The sequence below is a fragment of the Uranotaenia lowii genome, chromosome 3 (genome assembly GCF_029784155.1).
Source record: "Uranotaenia lowii strain MFRU-FL chromosome 3, ASM2978415v1, whole genome shotgun sequence".
Lineage (NCBI taxonomy): Eukaryota > Metazoa > Arthropoda > Insecta > Diptera > Culicidae > Uranotaenia > Uranotaenia lowii.
The window spans coordinates 212,231,030-212,247,312 of NC_073693.1; the positions used below are offsets into that span (position 1 = coordinate 212,231,030).

The 16,283-nt window shown below is 34.5% G+C and overlaps 1 protein-coding gene across 1 annotated transcript in view; it reads left to right on the forward strand.

Moving 5' to 3' along the window:
- The window catches only part of LOC129755080 (protein couch potato), a 692,881-nt gene that overhangs the window by 232,814 nt on the left and 443,784 nt on the right, over positions 1 to 16,283 (forward strand). The window contains exon 3 of the mRNA XM_055751418.1: positions 5,779 to 6,479. Within this exon, the coding sequence (XP_055607393.1) occupies positions 5,779 to 6,479 (701 nt within the window). The remainder of the gene's footprint in view (positions 1 to 5,778; positions 6,480 to 16,283) is intronic.

Below are 16,283 nucleotides of genomic sequence, written 5' to 3' on the forward strand. Positions count from 1 at the left end.
TTACAAACCGTAAAAGTGCCGAAGCGGTGATTGATCACTGCGCGCCATGTCTATCGCCGTATTCTTAGAGGTTTTAGCGCATATCGGAGCAGCGGCGGCGTTTGGCACACTCCATTCGTCTAAGCTAAAACCGAGACGATGCGATGCGATGGTGGCGTCCCGTAATCCATCAGAATACCTTCAAATCTACTAGGTTGGTAAGCACTCCATGTGCTTCTCCGAAGGTAGTGCGGGCGAACTATAAATAGCGAAATTTGCATCCAAGTGGCGAAACGTGTTTCTATTTATTGATGGACGGTGCTGCCGGTGATTCTTTGCTCGCTTCGGTCGGACCACCAGCAGGTTGGTACCGATTCTAGACCGGCAGATGAGTCGGTGCCGATCCAGACCTTGCCGGTATGCTCCGATTTGCATAATCTGCAAAAGTATTGCACTGACCTACTGCCCAAACTTGAGCCGGCGCTCGAAAATGTGTGGCGCTCCTCCAGCATCAGCGTTTCATCCGGAACGCTAATTGAAATTATTTATTGAAGACCTGCATACAAAAATCCTGGCCCGAATCCCAAACACACGCGGTTACAGGTGTTGAAAACAGTTCAATTACAAATAAAAATGGCATACTCCATTAATTGCCTCCCGATGCTCGTTTCGGGAAGCCGAAGGTCGCCGTCAATTCATCTGATATTAATGAACGCTAACCAATGATGATGGCGCTCGTGATGATGATGGTGCAAACCAAACGAGTGCATATTTTTATTTTTATTTACACTTCACCGCCCGGCTCAAAAACGCTTAACGTTCCTCCTCCGTCACGAAACTCATCAAACGAAAACCTCAATCAAACGCTCTGTTCATATACACAGCAGCACAGGTGTATAGATAAAAGCCGTTCGCAGAAGTATTTAAATCGAACGATCAGTGCCGAAGCCGAATTCGATGGTGATCCAAAATGGCGGTTGGCCGTAAATGAGCACCTGTTTACAATACATTTTTAATTATAGCAAATTAATCATGCAGAACGGCAATTGAAAAACGGGCAAAATCCGTGCGACACTCCCCTTCGTCGGTCGACCGGGTCTCATTGATTGATGTGATGCACGGATGCACCCCTCTGCCGCCAGTATTCTGTTATTTATCAGGCAGCCCCTTGAGTGTAGCTGACCCGGTACAGCTTTGTCCCAAATAAGAGGTGACGGATAAATAGTTTTTTTTATTAATTCCTTGTGAGTACTGGATCTAAAACAATCATCTGAAGTGAGGGGCATTAAAAAAAAAGAAGACCTGTATTCTTGGCTCATTACAAACAATCAAAAGTTCAGTCAAACGATCTTTTAAAAAGCCCTTTCAATACATTTCAACAATGAAAAGATGGCATCTCACCAATCGAGTTAGTTTAAGGTTGCCAGATTCCCCGGTCAGTTTCATCCGGGTTTTCCTGGAAATACAAAATTTCGAAACAGTCCGGCCCTGCCCGGTTGTCCGGATTTCACTGAAAAATGCCCGGATTTTGCCCAGATCTATTTACTTTATTTGGCAAATCAAACAAAAAAAAAACAAATTGTGTTGAATCGTGTTGATTTTGTTGAGAAATTTCTGCGATTTGACACAATTGGCCCAGACATTGCTAGGATTTTTGGTCGTTAATTTAGAAGTCAAATGCCCGAATTTTGCCAGGGTTTTATATGAACTTTCCCGAATTTGTCCGGCCCGGATAGGTGCTGAAATAATTTTGGCAACCTTAGGTTTGTTGGTCCTAAGTGTGTTTCAAGTATCATCATGTTGTTATAAATTGAATTATAGTAAGGGAGAGTGGGGTATCGTGGGCCATGGGGAAACGTTGGCCACCGCTTCTATCTCGGATGTATGTTGAGATAAAAATCTCAATCCAACTGACTTTGTCGTCGCTCTGCGTAAGCAGGTCTTTATATTTGTTGTTAACTTGCGAACGGGGTAGAAAAAAGTAATATTCAGCTGTATTCAATCAAATTGATGATTGATTCTCGACCAACTATATTAATGAAATATTCAACTATATTTGTATGATTGGTTCAACTACAATTGTATGATTGATTCAATCATGAATATAACAATTTCAACTATAAAATATTGATTGATGTAGGGCATTCAACTGTTTATATTGTAGATTCAACTATTGTGCTGTGGTTGGTTTAACTATAATTAAGTTTGAATTAATTATATGATTCTATGATTGATTTTATGCGTTCAACTATATGTTTACAATTGTTATTATACATATGTTGTTTATTTGTTATTAGCTGACAGCAGTGTTTTATGTATTTATGTGTTTAATGTATTTATTTAAGTATCACACAATAAATCATAGAAATATAGTTAAATTTGTTTATATTTGTAGTTCAATAGATAAATCAACCGAACATTTGTAGTTGAATCTATTATGTTTTCAATTGAGTCAATTATACGACTACAGTTGAATATATCGTATTAAAAGTTAAGTGTTAGAGTTCAACTAGAAATTTGTTGAATGCAGAAAATCAATCATACAATTGTAGTTGAATTTATCATTTTAACGCATGAATCAATTATACCATTACAATTGAATCTGAATGTATAGTTGAATCTATTATATGTATAGTTGAATACATGAAATCAATCATACAATTGTAGTTGAATAAATCATACTAACAATTGAATCAATAATACCATTATAGTAAAATCTATCATATTCATAGTTGATTGCGTAAAGTGAATCATCAGTTTGTAGTTGAGTCTATTATATTTATAGTATGGTCCGAAAATATTAACTCCGTTTGATGATTGGTATATCCAACTGAAATAATTAGAACAACAGTAGTCTATTTTCTCCATGATGCTTCTTATATCTAACCAGCTAAATAACATAAATTACATAATTATTCAAGCTTCAGAAAATCGCATCGATCAAAGTTTTGTTTTGTGTTTTCACATGGAAATGGATTTTTTATACAATAAGTCTCTCAAAATCAAAATCTTGGGCCACTTATATTTTCGTGTTTTCATACATATTTATAACTTTGAATATGTTTTCCTTATCTGTAAAGTTTTCTTATGCCAAATATAGAGCTATAAAACATATTCTACCAACTTTATTGAATGCGATAGAGACGAATATAAATCCTAAATATATATGGAACATATGGCCCACGGACCAATTTTTTGAAACTTTTCAACCATGCACAACTGTCTATTGTATTAAATTACCTGAAATTGCTTAAATATATGTAGCTATATGAATTATGGACTTACAGAACGCTGAGGTGGTCAAGCGGATAAGCTGACGCCAGTCTGGTTTGGATTTCCAGGCGTACTGTTTTCGATTTACGCCAAAATTCGTTGTAATAAATTCATAAAAATATAAATATTATTGACAAATGATACGTTAAATGATGATGATTTTGCGAAAGATAATTTTTCCTATACACCACTGATTTTTTTCCAACTTTTAAGTTAAACTTCTGTAGAAGTTGGTAGTTTATAATATTTTGTTGATTCATGTTGAAAAATTTTATTATTTATCATTTATTATTATTAATTCATCGAATAATTGTGTTTAATGAATAACTTCAAGATCACAAAGAATGAAACAATCTTGATTGGTGTAACCGACGAACAAAACGACTTGGTGACTTGAGATCCTAGAACGCGAATTATTCTTACAAGAGTACTCTTTTAGACTTTTAAAGTCAGCGAAAACAAGTGTTTTTGGCAAGAAAATACTGATTTTCTTTCCACCCAAGTAGACTATGGACTATCATGATATTTCATACAAAACTACCGGTAAATAAAAATTTAATCTGATATTCTTGACAATATATTTAAGCTGTTTCACAACTCACTTCAAAGTATTTTGTGGAAAACATCGGTTTTGTGACATTTCGAATTGTTAATGAATGATTTTGAAAGAAAGTTTTCCCAATTTTAGTGTACACACATAGCCGAACAAATCGAATCAAAACCTGCATGGGAGGATTTTTTAAATATGGGAAAAAGGTTTTTTGACTGTTTGAGTCCCCTCTCCTCTTCCATTGAGAGGATAGAAAAAAGAGAGATGGGCACTCAAGCGATTTTGTGGATATACTGATAACTAATCAAGCAAAATGAATCAGATTTCGCATGCGAGGAATATTGAATGATCGAAATGTTCTTAAGGGGGTTTGAAACCATTCCAACCCACTTCAGGGGTAGAAAAAAGGGGGAAGGAGGCTCCCGTACAATTTTTGCACAATTGGAGAAATAATAGAGCAAATAGAACTAAATTTGGAATATGAGGATATTTGTATACCAGAAAAAGGTCTGTGGTCGTTTGAGACCCTTCTCTGATCCCAGTGCGGTGACAGGAAGAGGAGAGGAGGCCCCCATACGTTTTTTTGAAGATTTCGAGAATTAGTCTGTCAGAATGTATCGAATTTTCTGTGGGATTATATTTTGATAAGAGTAATAATTCTATTATTATTTAGGACCCTTTTGATCTTACTGTGGGGAGATATGTAGGAAGGAGAGGGTCGAACCCATAGACAATTTATCGCATAACTGGAGAATTATTCGAACAAAAGAAATAAAAACAACCTCTTTCTTCCATTGAGTGAGATAGGAAGAGCATACGGGAGCCCCATAATTTTTTGTTGCATATCTATTAAATTAATCATAGGCAGGAACAAAATTTACTATGGGAGGATTTTGGGAACGAAAAATGTTTCTATGCTTATTTTGAAATCCTTCCTTATTCCAGTGGAAGATAATACAGAAAGAAAGGGGCTCTTGAACAATGTTTTGCATAAATTTTTAAGCAAAAGGGTCAAAAATTTTCATAGAAGAGTATATGATAACAAGAAGTGACTGTTTGAGACTCTTCTCTTCTTGTAAGTGGAGAGGTTGAAAAGAGAGGAGGGTGTATCCATACTTTTTTTTCAATAACTTGATCGAGTAATTTGATATAGAAGGAATTTGGATACGTGAATTTTTTTGATGAGTATTTATTTAACAAGGGGACCCTCATAATATTTTCAATACCTTGGAAAATGAATTATCTTTCTATGTCAATGCTATGGGCTTATTCTGCAAGTTACACGGTGTTAACTCCGCAATTTCCTAAAAAGCTTCAATAAAGAAAAGCGAGTTCAGATGAGTTCCAAAGACTGATCATTTCTAGACTGGAGGAGTTACTGAAGTCAGCACAACCAAAAAATATTTTTCAAATCACGGATCTTATAATCTGTTTACCTATAGAATATAACCCCTATGAAACACAGTAAGAAGACGGAACAGTGATTCAAAAGAGCAACGCGATCCCATGGGATTGTACGTTCGAAGTTTTGAGAAGATTTTTTGAGATCAAAGATTTGTTTTTCTGGGGAGTTAACCGTTGTCATACAACACCTCTTCTGTTTCTGATTATATTCGCCGATGCTATTTTCAGCACGACTCGGAACTGCCTTATCGACTAGCTCCTATAAAGCTTCAGTTTCATAGACTATATGACCAAAGTTTCCGTTTATACTTCGTAGAGTTTATAATCTTTAATAATCCGTAGAAATATTTTGCATTCTTTTATACTCCGTAGAGTTCACAATTCAGTTTTTGTTTCGATCCCCGGTCGTCCGATTACAAACCAAACATGCTAGCCATTAGGCTAAACGGCCGCATCATACAAAACCCCCTTTACTAGATTGCTGCTCTATTTTAAATGTATTGTTTATGTTGTATTATGTTTCAAAGAATGTTCAATTAATATTCTCTTTTATTTATCTGTTTCCATTCCAGAATCGACACATGGTGTTCGATTCAATAGTGCGTCCATAAACTCCGTCACCATTTCGTCGACCGTGGTGAAACGAAGGCCAGCGCCGCAGATCACGGTAGCGAGCGCCCTGCAAGTCCTATCGCCCAAGAGATTGTGCACAACTTCATTGGCCGGTGCAGCGGCAATTCCGGCCTTAGGTAACTGTCTCGTGCCCGCCCATCCACCAGCAGCTGCATCTGCGGCCACGGCAGCGGCCCTCTTACAACAACACCAGCAGCACCAGGTACAGGTTCAGGCTCACCAGTACCAGCAACTGCAACAGCAACAGCAACAACAACAGCATCATCAACAACAGTTGCAACACCAGCAACAACAGCATCAACAACAGCAACAACAACAACAACAACAGGTCAAGCTACAGAACCAGCTGCTCGAATCGGCCGCCGTTCCCCTAGTGGCGATCAGCTCCAGTTCCGGCCCAAGCAGTATGTTCACATCGCCAATCGTTGCCCAGTCCAATCAGCCCGTCAATACACAGTCCATCAACGGATCGCTCGGAGTGAACGCCGCCAACAACAATCACACCTTGGGACAGTCGCCAAACAGCCTAGCAGGAGGAAACCCCAAAATGGATAACTCGATGGGACAAATGACGCAGATGGCACCACTGGCGCTGTCGCAGAGCATGGATTCGGTGAATACGGCTAGCAACGAAGAAGAGGTAAGTGACCGATATGACTGATAAACATACGAAATGTCTACCAGTTTGTTTACCTATTATACTACTTCAAAGTAGATTGCTTTCCCTCAAATCGACATCGAATTGAACCTGTTTTCAGTCGAAAGCAAAAACTTTCTATTGTGTTCTTCGGAAAATAACACTGTTTATAATTAATAAGCCCTGCGTGCTACCAAAGACATGGCCATATAGTAGGTAGTTGTGTTATCGGAGAGCGTTGAAATATTGACTGGTTAATAATAAGCGGTGCGTTCTACACAATTAGACTGTACAACGTACACGTTATCAGAAAACCACAAGTGCTACAGGATCCCACGTTGGGCTTTTGTGAGTGAAATCAACCATTCCTGGGGCACAGACCTTCCGGCGACCTGTGTCGCCATAAATTGTACGGTTGTTGATGAATTATGAATGACCCAGCTAGCACCCCTGCTAGAGCTAGTGAGTGGTGTGGAAGTAGATAGTTGTTTGTTTTGTCGTCGTCGTCGTCGTCACCAGGGAACTTTTTTGTTTGATTTCAATTTTTTCGCCTATTCAGGAAAATAGTGCATAGATGATGGTATCAGGATTCAGTTCAGAATCAAATAGGTATTGCTTTTATCCTAGCTCTTTCGAATGAAAATAATAAATGTACCTTTTAATTTTGGACGTGAAACTGCGAAATTTTCAAAAGAGAACAGAACTGATTTGTTTTCCTGAAATGTATTTTTATAAGATAAGATCTTATTGATACTTTCAACGCATAGCTTAAGGGACAAATCTTTTCTATGTATATTTGCTGTATTGCGGTGGATATCAATTCTTACACACAATAAAAATCCCTTATTTAAAAAAAAATGCTTCAAAACGTTCAAAACCGAAATCACGCTTAGTAATTAACCCTTTCTTTCCCACGAAGTTTTTCACGTTTTTAAAATAGAAATATTTATTTACAGCTAAAGTTCTAGAACAAAAGATGCATAATTTGAGCCTACTTTAATGATCCATTTGAAAAATTTGGGTTTTGAGGTGAATAATATGTGCTCCATTGGGAATATAACAACACATAGGGTGCAAATGAAAAACAGGAAATAATTGCAAAAAATCATGGAATTTCATCACTTCATTGATCACAAACTAAAACGATCCTATTTGTTAAAAAACTTCTTTGGTATACGCATCCTTCGAAAGTCTATTTATCGAAATATTTGAAATTTTCATTTCTGCCTTGAACAATTGGCCGCCATTACACTTTGCGCAAGGAAATCAAAACATGTCGTTTTTCGAGAAAATCACGAACTTTTACAAATATTTCGAGACATGTGGTCATTTAAGCAGATGAAATAATTATCCATATTTCATGTTTTAGTTGAAATCTAGGTAAACCATCATTTGATTCTGCCTGCATAAGCAACCTTCTGCACATCAGTAATTTTATTTGAAGGAAATTATAAAAACTTGTCAAGTTATTAAACAACAAATGACAACTTGATTTAAATACGCAAAAAAAATCCGACTTTTTTGCAGCTTTTGATCTGCCAAGCAAAACCTAGCGAAGCGATTTTTTTCAAATTACGTGCGATGTTTCTTCACTCATATCCACACATTCGGTGAGAAAATGGTGTTGATCCAAAGCGCCCAGTTCAAATGCGAGCTGTTCAAAGTTGTGGATCACCTGTGCTACCATGGGAAGGAAAGGGTTGATCAAATCGAACCACCTGAACAACTAGTAACATTATATGGAACCTTGGCAACAACATCAAACAAACAAAAAAAAATTGGCTCGATATTCCTTTCCACGACAATAGCAAAAGTCACCGACGATGCTCGCTGGAACTATCCTGTAAATATCGTCTCAAACCTATGTCAATTGCATTTCCGGGTCATCTTCGGTACCGCATCGAGAAGCTGAGAGATTTTCGTACAAGATCGATTACACGGTGTGTTCCTTTAGGTATGTACCTATATGTCTGTGAGTTTGACAGGAAATTCAACTTGACTTCAAAGCCCATAAGTGAAAAAAACAGGCTTTTACTGATAATAGTCGATTTTGCGTAAATTGTCCAGCTTCAAGCTTGCTGAAGCTGTGAAACTTTCTGGACCAAAGTTCTCAGTTGTGCAATGCTTCATTACTTCACGGAAGACCCGATGTATAGTGGCTAGAATAAGGTTGCCAGATTTTCTTCAGCACGTACCAGGGCCGAGCAAATCCGAGCTATTTTATCAAAAAACCAGGCAAAATCGAGCAGTTGATTCCATTATGTCGACCAAAAATCCGGGCAATATCTGTCAAATTAGGTCAAAACCCCGGAATTTTTCAACAAAAATCAGGACAAAAACTTGTTAGTTTTTTTTCAAACTTGCTCAGAAAAAATCATTTTGAACGCATTAATACCAAATTTTAAAATACAATTTTGTTTGTTTGTTTGTTTTGGCAAATAAAGTGAATATATCCGGGCAAAACCTGTGTTTTTTCAATGAAATTCGAGCAATCGGTCCTATCAAGATTTTTGTCAAATTTTCTATGAAATATACGGGCAAACCTGGATAAATCCAGGCAATCTGGCAACCTGAGCATTGCACAATGGGGAAAAAGTGTATAAACCGCTAAGAAATGTAATATCTTTCCTCCTATACGAACCAAAACTATTAAAATATTCTATTCTATAGTGAAAACCACCGGAAAATCGATTACATTTGGTTTCAAATGCCGCCGTAGCTATAAAATGAGATATAGTCCCTTTTTAACCCCTAATTCCCCTATATTTCGTAAACAATCCAAAAAACACTGATTTGGACAATTAAATTTTGAACTAAAATAGATCCATCTTGAATGATTATTTTCAAGGAATTGAATAAAGATTGTTTGAGACACCACACGCTTCGAAAACTGGAGTTATGGCTGTTTTAGCTTTGTTGAAAACTGAGTTACAACGCAGGTTTCAGTGGTGGAATAGAGTTATCTTTATTCATGTTTCGCCAGTCTAGTTTTTACATAACTACACAATTCATCAGCGATTGCTATTGTCGCACTTCACTTATCATTTTCCTTATTCGTAAAAATACTCATTTCTGAATGAGTGAATGAGAAACTACTCATTTCTGTGTAAATATTCTGAGTTATCCACTCAGAATATCCAGTAACACTGCTGAGCTACCACGAACTCAGTTTGAGTCGTTCAGGTTTACCGTGTGATAACGTAAACATTTCACCTGTCATCAAGAATCCTCGATCTTTTGTTGAATTGCGAATTGACCAAAGCTTGTGGAGATCCAATACAAACAGTGTTTCGGTTCTGCTCGGTGCAGTAGAAGATTACTGCTGGTGGATCGTTCCGATCCACAAATCGTTGCCCTGTCGGAGGATCCGAACGGTGAGTTTCAACAACCTTCAATTCCCCTTCTGTTTTCATATATTTCAGAAAAATTAATGTTCGGACTTGAAAATTTAAAATTCAATATCTTATGTGGTTAGTTAAATGTGTTAGTTGTTTGGAAATGATAATTTTGATCTGAATGAGATCTATCTTATGTAAGTTTTTTTTTCGAGAAATCGCATAAAGGCTATTTAAGGTACCACACGCATCGTAAAATGGAATTATGGGTATCTTCATCATCAATTCCCCAACAATTTTCAATTTATTCAGAAAAAAACATGTTTGGACTTAAAAACTTAAAAACGAATGAGACTTATCTTGTGTGACTTTTCCGAGGAGCTGAGTGTTTGCTCCACCGCACGCATTGGAAACTGGTATTATGTCTGTGTTTACCCTCAATTCTCTTACATTTTTCATATAGTCAAGCCATATCTCCATTTTACGAAGCGTGCATTGGCTCAAATAGTCTCCATACGACTTCTCGTTTAAAAAAAAAACCACAACGAGATAAGTCTTACTTGGTTTTGCATTTTTAAGTCCGAACATGGAAATTTATCTGAAATATTCAAAAACAGAAGGAGAATTGAAGGTTATACAGCCATAACTAAAACTTCCAATGCGTACGATGGCTCAAATATCCATCATTTTATTGCTAGGAAAAATTCCCACCAGATAGTTCTCATTTGTTCAAAAATTTACTTCTGCGAACAAACTTTTTTCTGAATTAATTGAAAAATGTTTGGAAGTTTAGAGTCTTCCAGTCCGAACAAACTGGAACCAAGAGCTGGAAAACAGCCGAAAAAAGAAATACAAATCGCTCAATGGGGAACTGAAGGTAAAACGCCCACGTTAAGAAGAATCTTTTATAACTCGTAAATGAAGAATGCAATCCAGTAAATTCGACAACAGTTTCGAAAAGGGGCTGTTTTTCACCATAAATATATAAACTGGAACCCTTAAACCGATATAAGTCTTAGTTGTTTAATTTTGAAAGACTTTCTAAAGTATGATTTTTATTTCGTTAGGGGCAAAGTGCGCATATTTTGCCTGATTTTTGCGAATTTTGCGAAATGGGCATTTAGGAACTGGATTAGGTACCATTGATAAAGTGAAAAAATGTGGCTAAATCAAAGCAATCGAAAGATTCCTTCGAATTACTTCTTACTTAAAAAAGTGAATTAAAGGGAATCTTTCGATTGCTTTGATTCAGTAGAATTTTATTCAACCAAGTAGGTATGTGTTGTTAATATTAGAGTGAAAATGTGGAGCGATGTTTTTTATTTCATCAGTTCCCTGATTTTTTAAAAATCAGGGCAATCCTCTTGACAGGTAAAACCAAGGGATTGAAATCAAGAGAGAATTCTTTGCATTTGAAGTGGTAATTATCAAAATTCCACAACTGCTTCACAAATTGCAACAATTTGGAACAATAGGCGCATTTTCACTCTCTCTGAGCACTGGTTTCTCTCATTTGAGCTCAAACCTTCTAATCCTCTCCAACAAATTACCACAAATTCAATCATTGGCTGCACAATTTGTTTGATCATTGAAGAATTTTCTCCCTTCATTCAAGTTCCCCGGGTAAACACTTGTATTTTACTCCACAGATTGAAAAATGCATTGCTACGCGCAGTGTTTCCAGATATACTGACATTCTTGATAATAGTTGATTAAATCATTATGAAATTCAAGAATTTCAAATATTGCCGTTTATATTAAAGTTATGATTTTTAAGGTTCGCGCTTTGCCCCATCCAGGCGCGGTCCTATGGGGGGGGGGTGATCGGGGTGATCACCCCCCCAAAGCAGCAAAAAACCGTTACAAAATACTCGCAAACGCTGGAATTTCTATGAAAAGTTCGAACATTTCCTAGTGAGTGTTCTTTGGTATTTTCAAAATTTTCCACTCCGTGGGGGTGATTGTTAAATAATATAATTTATTAATTTCTTAAATTCTTAAAATTGGAAAAAAAATTCGGTCCTATGAACTAAAACAGCTGTAACAATTTTCACCAAATTACTTTTGTTAAGGCATTTACAGTGTTTAATTCGAAATTGGTGATGGTGAGGTGATGAACTAACCGGATAAAAATTGAGTTCAGGAATATACATACCTCCAAGAACAGATTAAAAAAAGGCTCCAAAAACTTGCCTATGTATTAAGATGAGATAAAACCAGTGATAATAATATCCCGTCATAACTCGCCTATTTCTTCGGGATCAAGTACTTTTTGTTGAAAAATATTATTAGCTATAAGAAATGAATCCTTTATTAATCTTTTTCATTTTAAATTATACATTATGTTTGAAAATATTGAATGCATGAAGCAAAAATACAATTTTTTTTACTGATATACTAAATCATTTGTTTCAAATTTGTAACTATATCTTTCGATTCAGTTCCAATAAATTTTAAAATCTATGAGAGCTTGAAATTTAAGAGAAAACAAATAAAAATGAAGTTCCAAAAGCTGCATACCTAAGAATTTGATTTTAATAATTTTGTTTTAGAATTAAATTTATATTTAGAAATTGAAGAATCGAAACAAGAGTTTATATTAATTAGCTTTTCGAATCACGATTCAGCAAAATACTTTAGGAAAATAATAAAACATTCAGTTTTAAATTCATAGCAATTCTTAACACATTCTCAAATAAATTGATTTTTTCACATGTGTTTATTTTTTCATTTGTAAATTACATTTATATCGGAAGATTCTTTAAAGAGTTCTTAAATTGATAATTTTTAAACTGCGCAATATACAAATGACGGAAATTATCTTTTTGTCAGCAATTGTTCGCAGTGAATATTAAAGATTCGTACATTGTTTTATAAAAGGATGTATAAGCTGTTTAAAAGGATATCAAAAAGAGCAGTTAAACTTCTTAATTTAAAATGAAATTGGAAGGGAAGAGGAGAAGCAGTGTGCATCATGTTCGTGAAATATTGTTTTTTTTAGTAGTATATTCAATCGAATTCATCCATTACTTTGATGATTAATCACTAAGATAAAAAAATTGTTTGAATCATTACAAATTTTATGCTGATATGAAATATTTTTCAAGAAACCAACTTCAGCCTCTATTTTTTATCTAAATGTTCAACTCCAGGTTCAAAGGGGTTTTTATAAATTCACATGGCCACAGGATTAACACTTTTTCAGATAAAAATAATTTAAATATTAAATAATTTAAAAATTATTCAAGAAAATTCTGCACTGTCTGACAAAACTTTTAAACATTACAAATAAAATTCAAAATAACGGTTCATATCACATTTCTTTCCGCAAGAACGCATGTAATTTTGACTTCTGTGAATTTTTTTTCTATTAAAGTTTTCTGTTTATTTACTATTCCCAATTTCGAAAATAATAGACTTTTAACGAATTTTAGAGAAGTAATGACTACATAGAATTTAAGATTTTTCTCATAGCAGAAACCAAATCGTTTTTCAGACTTCAGCAAAATTTTTAAATGAAATAAAATCTTTGTTTTCTAAAACTTTCTTCAGTAATGTAAGAAATTCTTGTTTTTTTTTAAAGAATTTTTAAACACTGTAGACTTTTTTTAGATCATTCCTCATCATGAAAGTAGTATTCCTTAATTGAATAATGCATAATAAACAAGTTCAGAACCAGTTTTTTTCATGTTCACTTGTAAGTACATCAGTTTTCAATGATTGATTTCACCCAAAACTGATTCTTATCAAAACTCCATATCACCAAAACGAGAAGTGATAAACAAAATCTAGTTGAAGATTCGAGTTCAGCGCATCAAAATCTACTAAATCAATCATTAAAACATTGATTTCTCTTTTCCTCTCGCCGTTATTTTTCTCTTTCCGATAACGGCTCATTGCTGCGCCGTCAGCCTACCAGTGCAACCAAAATTTATTTGAATATTTATCTCTCACGCTATGAAATTGTTACACCTAATAATTGATTTACACTATAAGCTATTGTTCGTACAACACCAAAATGCTATCTCTTTTTAACGGTTAGTCACCGTTGATTATTATTTTTTTATGATAGTTTAATGGTATTGCGGTGAACTTTTTACTACGAAAATTGATAGAAGAATTACAGATTGAAATTAAATGACGGAGAGACAAAGCAGATTCTTAATAAAAGAAAATTGAAAGATGTTGAAAGTGAGCTGAGAGCATATTTTTATGGAAAGCTTCAAAGGTGCGTTCTAGACCCTTTGTCCCGCATCAATTGAATGGCTGAGAGAAGTAATAGCGAGAGGCGCAATTACGTTCACCCATACATCCAACTCGATGGATTGGCAAAGCACGTGCTTCCCAATCGGACAAAAAGTCTCTTCAATCTGTAATTCTTCTATCAAAAATTTTCGTAGTAAAAAGTTCACCGCAATGCCATTAAACTATCATAAAAAATAAAAAAAAACGCTATCTCTTGCATTATTTTGGTAAGACGTTTTTATTAGGAAAAACCAACAAATCTTTTTCATCTTCATATTATATTTAAATTTATGAAGAGTTCAACACCGTGTTTTTGTTTGTTAATTTCATTTATCGACCTTATCGATAAAAATTAAAAGAACATAACTAAGAACAATTCAACATTATGAAAATTCTTTTCAAATAGATGTTTGGATATTGAAAATGAGAGAGTAGAATTTTATAAGAAGCATTTTAATCACATGCCATCAATTCATTCCTCATGGCTAAACAAATAGGTAAACAAATAAATAAATAAATAAATAAATAAATAAATAAATAAATAAATAAAAAGGAACAGTTTCGTGTTTGATCATTCAAGAACTCTTCCATTTCCCAAATTGTACTTTGTCAGTGATGATGGATTGTTGTTGTATTTTAAATACATAAAGTTATAACTACGAACACAATCTAAAATTAACTTTTCTTGCCTTTAATAATGATCACTGGTAGAATTTGAATATTTATTAAGGATTTTATCTTTGATAACTTAATAACTTGATAACTTGATAGAATTAATTATTTTCATTTTTAAATTAATCATCTGCTAATTTCGAATAAATTCTCTAAAGTTCAAAATTGATATATTTTCCTAATCGATAATTCACTTTTCAAATTGTGATTGAATTTTTCAACCAAAACTACAATTGAAATTGAAGAAAAGAAATGTAAATGAATATGGTTGATAATTTACATTATTATCAATGATTCTGACCTGATCGGATTTTTTTGTAAGAGTTCTAGTTTAATTTGTTATCAAATTTGGTGCTATATTTGATCAATTCTTCTTCTGTGCACGGATTGTTATGTCAGAAGCTTCAAATTCTGGCTTTATTCCAATTTTTAATTCGCATTCCGTTTCTGATGTTTTGAATATACTTGCTTGATTTTTTTTTTGTTCAGAATAAGAATCAACATTTCGAATGATTTGTTAATGCCTAACCGGAAATAAAATTGATTTAAAATTTTGATTCTGATTTATTTTGATCCGTATCAGCATCTTTTTTTTCGAGTTGGTGTGATGACTATGGGTTTGAATTGGCTTTTAGAAATCAATTTGCCTATTTATTGTCCTTTTTTTGGTATTGTTAAAATTTCTAACTAATTTTTAATTCTCACCCATGGCCATGAACATGTCCATCGAACGGGTCTGGTGTGCAGCAAATATTAAAGTCTCATTTGAAACTGCACACAAGCCCCCCCCGCACTCGCACTCGTCAAATGAATGATTTTTTCCGCTATATATTTACGTTTTTGACTGATTTTTGAAAATTTGGAAAATCACCCCCCCCCCCCCCAAGAGCCAGTTCTAGGACCGCCCCTGGCCCCATCTCGACATTTTTATTAAAAATCGCTCAAATAATATAAATAGTTATTTAATCAGGATTTTTTTTTGTTTTTTTGATAAATTTTAAGACCCATGTTCATCAATAGAACAGACGACTGGTGTTTTTTGCATTTAGATGACGTAATTCCTTACGAGAAAAGTTGAAAATTGCAAGAAAAATTCCAAAAAAATTGTTTTTGATTTTTGTCAAATTTACGTGCTATAAATACTTCGAAGGTCCACAAATATTTATGAACGCATTAAAGTGTAAATAAAACAAACTGGCATTTTCAGAAAAGTTTAAAAATGTTTGATAAGTGAAATAATGATGGTGGCGCATCTTGCCCGCTCTACGCATTTTATACTTAGTTCACCAATATCAAATTTTTCTGATTAAACCACCATCAGTGAGTAAGTTACAAATTGTGTGTATTGAAAATGATCATTATAAACATTTTTTCAAGTCTTTAAGAAAGTTTTGAAAATTTCTTCAAACTGAGAACATAAAACAATAGTTATGTTGATTTTCTTTGGATCCGGCATGATTTTTATCTTAAACGATTACAACTCTTTCCAAAAACTGCTCACTTTTTTGTCGAAAAGTAAAAGAAAATGCTGCCTCATCTAGTACAGAACATATTA